This window comes from Talpa occidentalis, unplaced genomic scaffold (assembly GCF_014898055.3).
Source record: "Talpa occidentalis isolate TD23 unplaced genomic scaffold, MPIMG_talOcc4v2.1 talOcc4.14, whole genome shotgun sequence".
NCBI lineage: Eukaryota > Metazoa > Chordata > Mammalia > Eulipotyphla > Talpidae > Talpa > Talpa occidentalis.
Window position 1 is genome coordinate 12095513 of NW_023601433.1, and position 12455 is coordinate 12107967.

Here is a 12455-nt window from a genome sequence, read left to right on the forward strand (position 1 = left end):
ACAACAGTAAATTAAATAACTTACCTATTATAAGTTAAGTTGGGTGGTGGGTTAACTGCAGACATTTTATTTCTTGCATTTTTTCCTCACTCAAATCACTATTGGCAAGATTCATAAATTGGAACTAGTGATGTGAGGTTTCTTGTAAACTTATTTTTGGAATGACTGATAAACTACAGGACAATAAGGCAGAATGTTTTTCTTTTAAGAAAACCCCCTCTGTCTGTTTTAGAGAATATTGGGGTAGGAAACATAATGAAGATTATTAAAAATTTTTTGGCATTTGGGTGATCATACAAGGACCTCCTGTCCTTTGATGGGGTGTCCTGGATGGGTTTTCCTGAGTTCCCAACAGCCTGTTTTCTTGGTATAGGTCCTACGTGGCCACGTGAAATCTTTGAGTTCAGTTGATTTCTTTTTGGAAAAAAAAAACATTTATTTATTTATGCATACATGAACTGGGGTACAGGCCAGAGGTAGAGTGGGTTAGAGGACACATCGGAAACAGTGGGGAGCAGAACAGAACAGGCAGATCTACTGAAATACACTGCTGAGGGGAGCAGCGGGAAGAGGTCTGCTGCGCCATGTGGGTAGCTCCCTGGCCAGCCAGGCATCGAACTCGTGCTGGAGTGGTTGCATATAGCTTCACAGTGCATGCTTAACCCTTTTTGCCACCAGGGAGGCCCAAGTCCAGTTGATTTCTATTAGAAAGGGTTGTGTTACAGTTTTTGCATCCATGTGCATAAGTGTAATTGGCCTAGAATTTTAATGGCCCTTGCAGAGTAAATGCTTTTGACTTAAAATGAAGTGAGTCCCCATTAAGGAACTATTTGTATAACATAGGGACTATTTGTTCTTTGAAGAGTTTGATGCAAAAAAAAATTATATTGAACTAAGCGTCTTTTGGGAGTGATTCTCTATTTTCCTTATTTGTTTCCTATACATTCTTTTTTTTTTTTTTTCTCTTACTCTGACCCTTTAAGAACTTTTATTTTGGTACTAAATCTTGTGTTTCAATGTCACTATTTGGTTTGTTAGCTCTGACTGAGGACACTAGCTCCCCACAATTGAATATTGTTTTTACATTGGTTGTTTATTGTCATTTTACACTCCCAGATTATTAAGGTACATTTTATTTTTAACCTAGTCAATTGATTGTCAATTTTATTGCTTTTTCAAGGATCTTAGATCTGGTTTTCTTTATCAACTTCCTTGTTTTTACTTCATTGTCACTTGTCTATTCTTAGTCTAATTGTTTTCATTTTTTTTAGCTTCCCGTTCTAAGAGGGCCGGGCAGTTTACTATGTTCCACTTTTTCCCTTTTTGTAACTCTGCTCAGAATTGTGTATTTTCTTTTCCATTATTTGTGAGACTTTTGTTGTTCTAATAATACATTAGGGTGCCATGAGTTGGTTTTTCTCTCCAACCCAAGCACTTTTAAATGTTTTAATGTCCAAATACTTAGACACCTTAATTCTGCTTTCATCATTAGTTTCTACTTTTATTTACTTTGCCTAGAAATAAGTATAGATCTGTTTTCCCTCCTCCTTTTTCCTTTTTCCTATTTGTCCTTGATATCTCTTGTGTTCAAGGCTCATATCTATTGACTAAGCTGCTGATTCTCCAGCTCTTGGATTCTCTGTCCAGCCGAATCCCTGTCCCTTGGGGCCTACTTGATGATCTGATTGCCAAAAATTATTTGCAAAAAATATTTGTCCAGCCCGGGAGGCATTCATGCACCTGCCCTCACCTGAAGCCCCAGGCATCAGCCTTCTCATCCCTTCTCTGACTTCACTCAGGTGAGCCAGGAGCCTCTTCAGATTCTGCACTCTGAGCACCTTGGTGTTTAGGACTCCTCTCAGCTTCTTCTGTTTAGCAAGTAGTTTCCATTTAGATCAGCCTCTCGTTTCTGGGGCCCCAGTGCCTGGAGACTGTCCACTGGGGTCTCCCCTCCTCCCAGCTGGTTCAGCCGGAGAAGCGCCCCCTGCAGCGCCTGTGCTTAATTACAAAGAGAAAGGCTTGGCTTTATAGGGGCCAAGGATTGATGAGGAGTCATTGGAGAACATTCTGTGTCTACCTCACGCCGTTTTTACACACCTGTCTTGACTGAATAGACCGACAGGCCCGTAGAGCCTCGGCGGGGCAGCAGTGAGGTGATTCTTACATAATAAGCCATGGGTATGGTCACGCTGACCAGCAGGAGAGCAATGAGTTGGTGGAACAGGATCAGAGCCAGGAATTCTGCTTGGTGGGCTTGGAAGAGGCCGAATAGAAACCAAGCACAGCGCCCTGAAGACGGACCACAGCCCCCGACAGTTTGTTCCTTCAACCAGCAAAGACCGCACTGCCGGCAGAGCATGAGAGGTGGCCCGGTGAGCCAGAGGCTCATTCACCGCGACATTCTGACCCGTGGCTTCCAAAGCATTGGGTTAAGGCAGGCTGTCGCTTTCTTGGGCCACACCTGTTGTGGGAAAACTCAGGGTGTAGGCCAGAGGCGGCGTGGGGGTGAAAGAATTCACCAGTAACAGAGCAGAGAACAGAAAATGCAGATTTGTTGAGGCACCCTACAGGGAGCAGGGTGGCAGGCCACACTGGCTGCTCACGAAGAAGGACCCGCGACCCTTCCACACTCCCCCGGTTGCTAGCTTGCCCTTGGTCCGTGGAGGTCTGGCCTTGGCCGTTGAGCTTTGGCACGGAATGTGTCTGACTCTGCTTCTGCATTCCTGGAGCTCAGCTGGTCCTGGTCAAGATGGTGGTCTCAGGCCCAGTTCCCCTGACAACCTTGTCACAGCTCTGTCTATTCAAGTCTCCCAAACTTGCCTGCTGGATGAGAAGTGGGGCCTTGGTTTTTAACCTTAGTAATGATGATACTCCAACCTCTGTCGCAGAAGCACCCCCAAATCTCTCTCTTCCTAGTGAGCCAAAGGCCCTTAAATACACCTCACCCTCTTTGGCTCAGTCCTCGTTTCCACCATTGCCTGAGAAGACAAGAGGCCTGGTCTTTGCCGCACGCCTTCTGCAAGCGTGTTCTTCCCTCTGTGTGGCCCAGATTTGAAGGGCGGTTTGCTCCGAGGTGGGGGATGCCTTCACCACTGCACTCTGGCTTTGGTGTGGTCTGCAGCCAACTGTCTTCCGAGGTGCAGTTCAGCCTGCAGGGATTTAATTATACAGTTGCTGGCTCCGCCCCCAGAACTCTGTTTACTGCAGTCCTGCCCAGGACTAAACACAAATGAGTGAAGAGGGCTCCCCGGCTCTGTTCCAGGGCCAGGTGGGTTGCCATAGGCTTCACTGCCTTGTCTCTTCTTCCTCTCTGCCCCTTCCTAAACACTCGGGCAGCCTTGTACTCTGAAAAGAAGACAACTTCTAGAAATGGAAGCCTGCAAATGAACCCAAGCCCAGGTAGAAATCTTAGACATATGTTCAACCTCACCTAGCCCAGAAATCTTTTCATAGGCAGGCCTAGATCTTGAGTGTAATCAAGTTCTCAGACTTCTGCTTTTTCCTTCTGGGGCTTGAGCTGGTCAGGTTTGAGCCTAGTGGGTGGTAGCCCAAGGACTCAGTTCCAGGAACCGGCAGCATCTACTTCTTCTTCTTCCTTGTGTGTTGGGAAGTCAGAGGCGCTCCCAGCCACTTAATCCCTGCATGACTTCCCTGGGCCAGAACAATCCCCAGGGAGAAACAGGTGTGGTGTCCCTGCAAGTAGGCATTCTCGACTGTGTGGCTGACACCGTGTCTTCACAGTCCATGCAGGTCAAGAAACCGTGAGGAGGAGGGCAGTCAGATGCAGGACACACACACACACACACACACACACACACGCAGCTCTTCCCTCTGGACCATAATCTCCCTGAGCACTGGTTCCATCTGCAATGCCCATGTCTTCATCTACCCCTGTGCCTGGCTGAACAGCTTGCACACAGCGGTACTACCTTGTGGGGTGCTTTACTTGAGTTAAGCAAGATGGCGTCCTTGTTATATAACTGAGGCCCTAACAGGGCCCTGGTGGTCCAGCACCTGGGCTTGCAGAATGAGTAGGATTTAGGTGGGAGAGAGGAGGGCCTTGCATTCCAGGGGAGGAAGCAGTGTGCAGCAGTGCAAGAGAGAGTCTTTCTCCTCTATCCCAGGCACTGAGTGCCAAGATGGGAGCCAGCCCTGATGCAGAATCTGGGATCCCGGGGGACCTCATGACATCCTCCATAAGCAGAACCAAACTTTCAGGAGCAAGCTTTTACAAAAGCTCTCTTAGCTCTGACCCCCACCATCCTTGTGATTCCCTCAGTAGCCTCCTATCACCCAATGACTCACACCGCAGGGAGTGGTCTGCAGCCCCAGGGGGCCCAGCAGCCCTTGGCCCACCCCTGACGCTCAGTTACCGACAGCAAAGCCACCCCCGACCTGCACCTCTCCCTGTGAATTTCAGCATCAGCACCCATGCAGCGTCTGAGCCCTGCGGATTCCCCCCGAGCAGGCAGTGTCTGTGCTTTTTCTTTTGAATGAACCTCACATGTCTGTTTAACTCTGGGGTTGCAGTTTTTGCTTCCTCTGAATGTGTACATGCTTCAGATGCCCTCCACCAGACCTCTGGTGCCCAGGACCTTCCCCTCCCTCCGCACCCCCCCCTCCTCCCTGTCCCTCTGTAACCAGCGCATTTTACACAAAGTCTAAGATTTGTCTTTGCTGTGTTTTGTCAGTGTATGTTTTTGTTATTTCTAGTCCATGGATAAGTGAAACCATCGGTATCTGCCTTGCATCTTCTGGCTCTTTCCACTTAGCATCATCACTCAAGGCCCATCCATTTTGACCCAAAAGCAATTTTCACTTTTTTTTTTTTTTTTTTTCAAAGATTTATTTATTTATTTATTTATTTATACAAGCACTGGGTACAGTCAGAAGCGCAGGAAGGTGAGAGAATTCACCAGAGCCAGAGCGGGGAGCAGAGCAGGCAGACTGACGAAGTACACTGCTGAGGGGAGCCGAGGGGAGCCGAGGGGAGCAGCGGGAGCGGCAGGAGAGGTCTGCACGCCATATGGGACCCTTGCCCAGTAGCCAGGGATCAAACCGGTGCTGCAGAGCCTGCGGGCAGCTTCACAGCCCAGTGCTCAACCGCTGCGCCACCAGGGGAGGCCTCTGTTTTCGCTTTAATTGGCAATTTTCCCTTGGCCTAGAACCCTCCCTCTGTTCCAGGAGTGCCCATCCCCCAATTCCTGCTACTGAGAAATCACTAATCCCCAAGCCACCTGCCAGCAGGAATGCAGAGGGCGGGGAGAGGAGGTCTCAGGTCACTGAGCCCTGAATTTGAGGAGGTGATGGGGCAGGTGGAGGAGGCGGAGGGGGCCATAGGCAAGGCCAAAGGCAGGTGCAGGGTGGGGGTGACTGAAGGGTTTTGAGAAGACCCTGATTTTTTTTTTTAAGATTTACTTATTTATGCATACAAGAACTGGGGTACAGACCAGAGGAGTGGGGGTGAGAGAATTCACCAGAGACAGAGTGGGGAGCAGAACAGGCAGACTGACTGAAGTACACTGCTGAGGGGAGCAGTGGGCGAGTCAGGAGAGGTCTGCTGCGCCATTTGGGTAGCTCCCTGGCTGGGGATTGAACTCATGCTGCAGTGGCTGCTCATAGCTTCATAGGTTGTGTCTTAACCCTTGCACCACCAGGGAGTCCCAATTCTGATATTTTAGGGTGATCGAGGTGGTCAGATGTGTGACTGGGTGGATGGCAGCCCCCACGCCTGGCTCTCCTCACTTCCTTAGTGACGTTTACTTAGTGATGTTTCGTGCTGAGCTCGCTGCAGAGCTGCACAGGTGGGCAGGGCGCTGCTGCCCAGGACACATGGCTGTCCAGGGCCACGCCCTGGACCTCCTGGGCCAGAGGAGGTGACCCAGGGCTGAGTCGATACACCCAGAACCAGCAAGCAGCTTCACAGAAGCATGACCCCCCTGAATGGGCCTGAGAAAGTGCCCTCCACACACCCTGACTTGTCCAGGGAGTAGTTAGGCAAGCAGTGCTCGGGTGTCTGCACCCCTGCTCCTTGCGCCTTTCTTGAAGCTCTGGGCTCAGCAGGCCTGCAGGGCTCCTGGGGAAGATGGCAATGGTCAGGGCAGCAGCATCTAAGCTGCCCCCCCACCCCCCACCACGACTGTCTAGTTCATTTGAACTGAAATTGGCTCACATATCACTAACAGTGGATTCTTTTCTGTTGTTTATTTGTTTTTAATGGTTGTCCAAGAGTTTGACTTATAAGACTTTCAGTGGACACCTAAGATTTGTTCTTTAAAATGAAAACCAAAACCAGCCTCCTTTTCTTTCCGCATCTTGCATGTGGCTGCTTCATTCAGGTCCAAACCAGCTCACGTTGAGTTACAGTCATGGCCATGCTGGGCTAGGGGAGAGGGTCTGCTCGCAATCTGGACACCTTGGCTGCGTGTTCACTATCTGGCCCTGGGCCTGAGAACTGCAGTGTCTCTGAGAACCCACCAAGTCCTTGGACGGCATTCTCTGCCTTGACATTGCAGAGACGGGGACAACCACCTCTTCTGCAACCTGCTCCTGGGTGATTGGCATTCCTACCCCAAGACCCCTTGGGAGACCACTGTCCTTTATGGGACCATATGCCAGAAATAATCCTGGGTCCAGGAATGTTCTTGGCATCATCTGGTCCAATACATTTATTTAACAGATTAATGCCAACACAGCAGGGGAAGTTGAATACAGTTAGGCATTACGAGAAGATTAGGAGGAAGCCAAGAAGCTTCTTCAGGCTCTGCCTGAGCAACCTCAAATGTGCCCTTATACATAAAGCTGTGTCCTGTCCAGGGCTGAGATGCTGAGACACTCTGGTAACAATGAGCACACCCAACACCCAACTCCGGTTCCTAAGTGTCATTTTCTGCTAAAGGAATCTGGGCTAATCCCAATACTGGGACACAGAAAGCACCAGAGGAAAATGCAAAGTCAGGTCTTTCTGGGAAGTAAGGAGCACCCCAAATTGATAGAGGAATGTTGGGGAACATAGGAGGTCACTTGAGGAAATTCCCAAATTGAGAGTAACTTGAACATTAACGTACATAATGATCATGAATTACAATACTTTGGTGCTTCAAAGGAGGGGACATTCTTTTGTGCAGAAGAATACAAATAACAAATGTGGACGGAATGGTAGTTTTGGAAAAATCACTTGGATTCAGACCAGGATCAACAGCGGTGCTAAAACCAGCAGGGGAAATGATGTGGGAACACAGGATAATCGCTAGTCCCAGAATGTCACCCCACGGGCTGATTATTAATCAGGAGGGATAAAATGTACCTTTAAAAGGGGGGATCTGGGCCTCCCTGGTGGCGCAGCAGTTGAGCGCTGGGTTGCGAAGCAGCCCGCAGGCTCGGCAGCGCAGGTTCGATCCCCGGCTGCTCCCCGGCCACAGGAGGAGGGTCCCACATGGCGCGCAGACCTCTCCTGCCGCCCGCTGCTCCCCTCAGCAGTGTACTTTGGTCCTTCTGCCTGCTCTGCTCCCCGCTCTGGCTCTGGTGAATTCTCTCACCCTCCCGCGCTTCTGACTGTACCCAGCGCTTGTATAAAATAAACAAATAAATCTAAACTAAATAAATAAATAAATAAAAGGGGGGATCTGACACCCCCTTGAGCAAGAGCACCAACTATGCATGGTCATCAGTGGAATAACCTGGTTTCGGGTGCCCCCTGGTGGGATTCCATGGAAAGGACTCACCATTGGCTTGCTTTTTTTGCTCAAAATGTGTAAGATGAATATAAACATGAGAAAACAATGGAGTAAATTCAGATTGTGAGATATTTTTTGACAGCTGGAATGACTTGAAAAACTGTAATGCCCGTGTTGAAAAGGCATTGAAAAGCATGAAGACTCTTCTAGGGTAAAATAAGGGGACGTGACCACTGCAGGCAATGTATGATTCTTAATGGACTCCTGCATCAGGATACAAAATAGTCTGAAAAGACATTTGCTGGGATAATTAGTAATATTTGGACATGGACTCTGGGCTTTAGAATGATGTCAGTGTTACATTTCTTGACAATGATAAATACATGGTTATCATGTATAAAAATATACTTGTTCTTCAGAGATACTTACTGGTGTATTTTGGGATGATGTGGCACATGGCTATAATTTTCTTACAAATGATTCAGAAAAAAAATTTAAGTGTGTGTGTTTGCACCAGTGTACAGAGAGAAAGGAGGGAAAGCAACTATGGGAACAACTCACAATTGACAAGTTCAGGTAAAGGACATGCACTGTATCCTGATTCAACTTTTCTGCATTTTTCAAATTTTTCAAAATAAAAAAATTGTGAGCAAAACAGATAACCAAAAAATAGGCCCACAGCAGTAGTGACTTGTCGGAAAAATAACCCAAAATCCAGCACACCATGGCCCAAACCTCTTTATCCAGGTGAATGGAGGGACAGGCAGGCAGGTAGGCAGATGAACCCCTCATCCCCTTAGTTCAAAGGCCTGAGAGTGATGAGTAGCCCCAACTTTCCTACCTGGCCAGCATAGCTCAGGAGGAGATAAAGACAAGAAGCATGTCGCCATCTAGTGGCCAGATAAGGAAGTCTGCAGCTGCCACTGCCACTTGTGAAAGCAAATCCCCATTTCCCCATTTGGGGAAGAACTTATTTTTGTTTATACATCTGTTTCTCTATTTTTCTGATAAAGATTCCCAGTAGCTTTGGAAAAACAGGCCAAGAAGCCAATTTATCACCCCCAGAAATGAAATGGAGCCCCAAACCCTTTGACAATCAAGAAAAGTATTCGTCTGTTTAACCAGGTGTCTTTCACCGCCCCAGTGAAAGAGTCCAGAACCAGCAACTGCTGGCCTGTCTGACTCCCCCTTGTGGAAATAAACAAAGGCCATCAAATGAGAAAAACAAAGGCTTTTCATTCAACGTTTGCTACTGCAAGGGAGTCCATCGCCTGCACTTTGGCAGAGATGCAGGCAGAGCCGGGAAGCCTGGTGGGGTAAAAGCAACTGCGGGTGAGCCCTGGCTGGAGGCGGGAAGCTGAGGCCCGACTAGCTGGGAGGCGTAAAGATGAGCGAAGCTGTCTGTTCTTCGTGGGGTCCTGGCCATTGGGGACTGATTGTTGCCATAGTTATTGTTTGGCTGCCTGGATTCTTACTAAAGGTAGTACCTGCCCTCTTGCAAGCCTGACTTAGAGCAGGCTGGCTTCTGGGCGATTTATGATAAAGGGGGCTCATTTCCTGGGCAGGTTGAGGGTCAGAGCTCGATCCTTATATAGAATCTGCCCATCTTCCTCTGTGTGCTCATTTGCTCTCTCTGGAAGCCGCCTGTTCATAAAGCACCCTGTGTGGGGTGTGGCATGGTGCAGGGGCCTGGAGCCGGAAAGAGAACCCCAAAGGGAGGTGAGAAGACCCGGGTTTGGGTCTTCAGCCTTCTCCTCCAGTCTCCTCCACCCCTCCTGGGGCAGCCTCCCCTGTACAGAGCAGGGGCTGTCCTGGCTGCGGGCGTGCCTGGCAAGGATTTGCCAGTAAGAGACACTGATCCCACGGGCTCCCTCTAGAGGCTGGAGAGTGAGTGGCTGGCGCCATTCAGGGATTGCCTGCAAGATGCAGGTGCCCTGGAGCAGATACCTCCTCGACGGCGCCGGGCACTGGACAGACGTGGTCCTGACATCTCAGCACTCCGGCTGAGACGAGCAGACAGGCTCACACTTGAATAAATCGGTGCTTTGTGCCAAGGCTACGCCGGCCACAGGCTCACCTCCCACATGTGCTTTTCCCCTGTCTCCCACACCCAGCCTCTTCATGTGAAGTGGTCCAATCTCAAGTTGCCCTGGGTGGATCTCGACTGGCTCATAGACATCTCCTCCCAGATCACAGAACTAGACCTTTCTGCCAACTGCCTGGCCTCCCTCCCGTCCGTCATCCCATGGGGTCTCATCAACCTTCGCAAGCTGAACCTCTCAGACAACCACCTGGGGGAACTGCCAGGTGTGCAGTCATCAGACGAAATCATCTGTTCCAGGTGGGTCCTCGAGTGTGAATGGGACTCTGCACCGCAATTCATGTCACTGTCTGCCCCACAGTGTTCCCTGGTTGCCCTTTGTGGTTTTGAAAACAAATATCAGAAGTCAATTCTGCCTGCCCTGTGCAGGCTCCCCTAGTTCAAAGTCCTGCCTCCATCCAGGTGACCGCAAAGCATTGAGGGGGTGGCTTGGCCCACGTCCACCTTGCTCTCTGGCGGCACAGGACCCACACACAGGGATCCGAGGAGGGGCTGGGTGCTCGGGAATGGGGGAAGCAGTGGGGCTCAGAGACACCACCCTTTACTCCACCTCCTGGGGGTAGTAGAGGGGCCCTGAAGGAAGGGTGAGCCCCCATGGGGCTCTGGCTGTGGGTAGCCCCGTTTTCCTTCTCCAGGAGGCCGTGGGAAGAGACTGGAGGTTGTTCTCCAGGCCCTATGGGAAGGGGAGGGAGCTTGCCCTCATCAGTGTCTTGATAATACATCCTTGCCAGGCTTATGCCCTAAAGGATTTGAACTGATTTTCCGAAGCTAAAGGTCTGAGTGAAGTAAGAGAGGAACTCGAGGCTCACGTGCTCACATAGGGAAGAAGCCAGCACACAAAACGCAGAACAAGAGCCATCGAGCGGGGCTTTCACCTGGTCCAGAAACTTCAGCTTGTTTCTCTATCGCATATATGAGAAAGCTCATCCGTGTGGGTCGGGAAGACCAGGGCCCACCAAAGACAGATTTGCTTTTGTTGTCTACAGCGGACATGTAACAAGTGCTCCAGTGAATAAAATCTCCCTGCTCCGTTTTCAGGGCAGGGAGCAGGGAGCAAAAGAAAACCCCCCTCCTTGCTCACAGAGAAGCATGTAACAGTAACAAGGTTCCTCTCTCTTCTGATCCCTGATTTCTTCCCCTGCCCCCCAACCACAGGCTACTCGAAATCGATATTTCCAGCAACAAGCTGTCCCATCTGCCCCCGGGCCTCCTGCATCTCTCAAAACTTCAAAAACTGACTGCTTCCAAAAATTATTTAGAAAAATTGTTTGAAGAGGAAAGTGGTATGTGATCTCATCAGTAGCCTGCCTTAGTCGTGTTGCTCCAGATGAGGACATTTTGACCAAGTCCCACTTTTCTCCCCTGCCCCCAGCCACTAACTGGATCGGTTTGCGGAAGCTGCAGGAACTCGACATTTCTGACAATAAGCTGACAGAGCTCCCGGCGCTTTTCCTGCATTCTTTCAAGTCACTCAGCTGTCTGAATGTCTCCAGAAATCACCTGAAGATGTTTCCAGATGCCTGGGCCTGCCCTTTGGTTAGTTTCACACTGAAAACCAGGTGACAGGCAGTCAAGTCCCCTGTCACCTGCTCCTCTCTGGAGCATCTCCCTTCCTGTGGGGGCTTGCTGGGTGGCAGGGCCAGTGTCCAGCAGGGCCAGTGTCCAGCAGGGCCAGTGTCTCCAGCAGGGCAGGTCACTCCCCTGCCTGCCTGGCTCTGGCTTGAGATCCGCATCCCGCAGAACTTTCCACACTCAGAGCTTGCACCTCTGCAGGGGATGAGCTGGGATCTAAATGGGGACTTGGTTCCTTTATGATTGATATAAAATAAGAGTGAAGAAAGAAGAAAGAGTCTGTTTCCATGGCATCCCCAGTTAAAGGGTGTTTCTGTTTCTGGGGAAGTTGGCTTGTGAAAACAGATGGAGCAGCGTAAAGAATGTTTGTGTTTTATGGCTGTTGGGTCTAAACCAGGAAATTCTCTCTCACCAGCATTAACATTTCTAGTTTAAACATATGTGTGTGGGAAACAGCTCCTCCCTGGAGTGCCGTCCTGAATTGCCCGATTCTTTCCAAGGACAATGGGCAAATGTTCTGGAATGGCGGGAGAGAAGCAGGAGCCACTTTTCTCTCTCCCGGGACGATCCACCCTTTCCCTGGAGCAGGGTCAGGAGGACAGTCGCCATTGGAACCTCTTAACTAATTGAGTTGCGTTTACTGCAGAGACTTATCAAAATGGTCTTATTTTTTACCCTCAAATTTGGAAACAGCCTTTCCTCCGGACACCACCGCCTGGAAAGATCTAATTAACCTCTCGTTCTCTTTCTGCTCAACCTCATAGAAATGCTGTAAAGCTTCCAAAAATGCCCTGGAGTCTCTACCAGACAAAATGGCTGTCTTTTGGAAGAATCACCTGAAAGATGTGGATTTCTCAGAAAATGCCCTCAAAGAAGTTCCCCTGGGGCTTTTCCAGCTGGATGTAAGTCTAATAGCCCTTTATTGGACTTATAGCTCATTTCCAACGTTGGTGAGAAAATTGTTCCACACTGCAGTGGAATCTGTGCCTGCTCTGAGCTTCTGAGACAGTTTTTTTTTAAGCTGAAAGAAAAATTCACCTGTCAAAAATATGCATGGTTATGAACAAAGATTGAGGGAAAATGGGCAAAATAAAAACAAGTAGACG

General features: G+C 49.4%; 1 protein-coding gene across 2 annotated transcripts in view; it reads left to right on the forward strand.

Moving 5' to 3' along the window:
- Window positions 1-12455, forward strand: part of LRRK1 (leucine rich repeat kinase 1) — a 111369-nt gene that overhangs the window by 54847 nt on the left and 44067 nt on the right. For both annotated transcript variants that reach the window (XM_037510080.2, XM_037510081.2), the window contains exons 7-10: window positions 9791-10017; window positions 10933-11060; window positions 11150-11313; window positions 12114-12251. In XM_037510080.2, the coding sequence (XP_037365977.1) occupies window positions 9791-10017; window positions 10933-11060; window positions 11150-11313; window positions 12114-12251 (657 nt within the window). The remainder of the gene's footprint in view (window positions 1-9790; window positions 10018-10932; window positions 11061-11149; window positions 11314-12113; window positions 12252-12455) is intronic.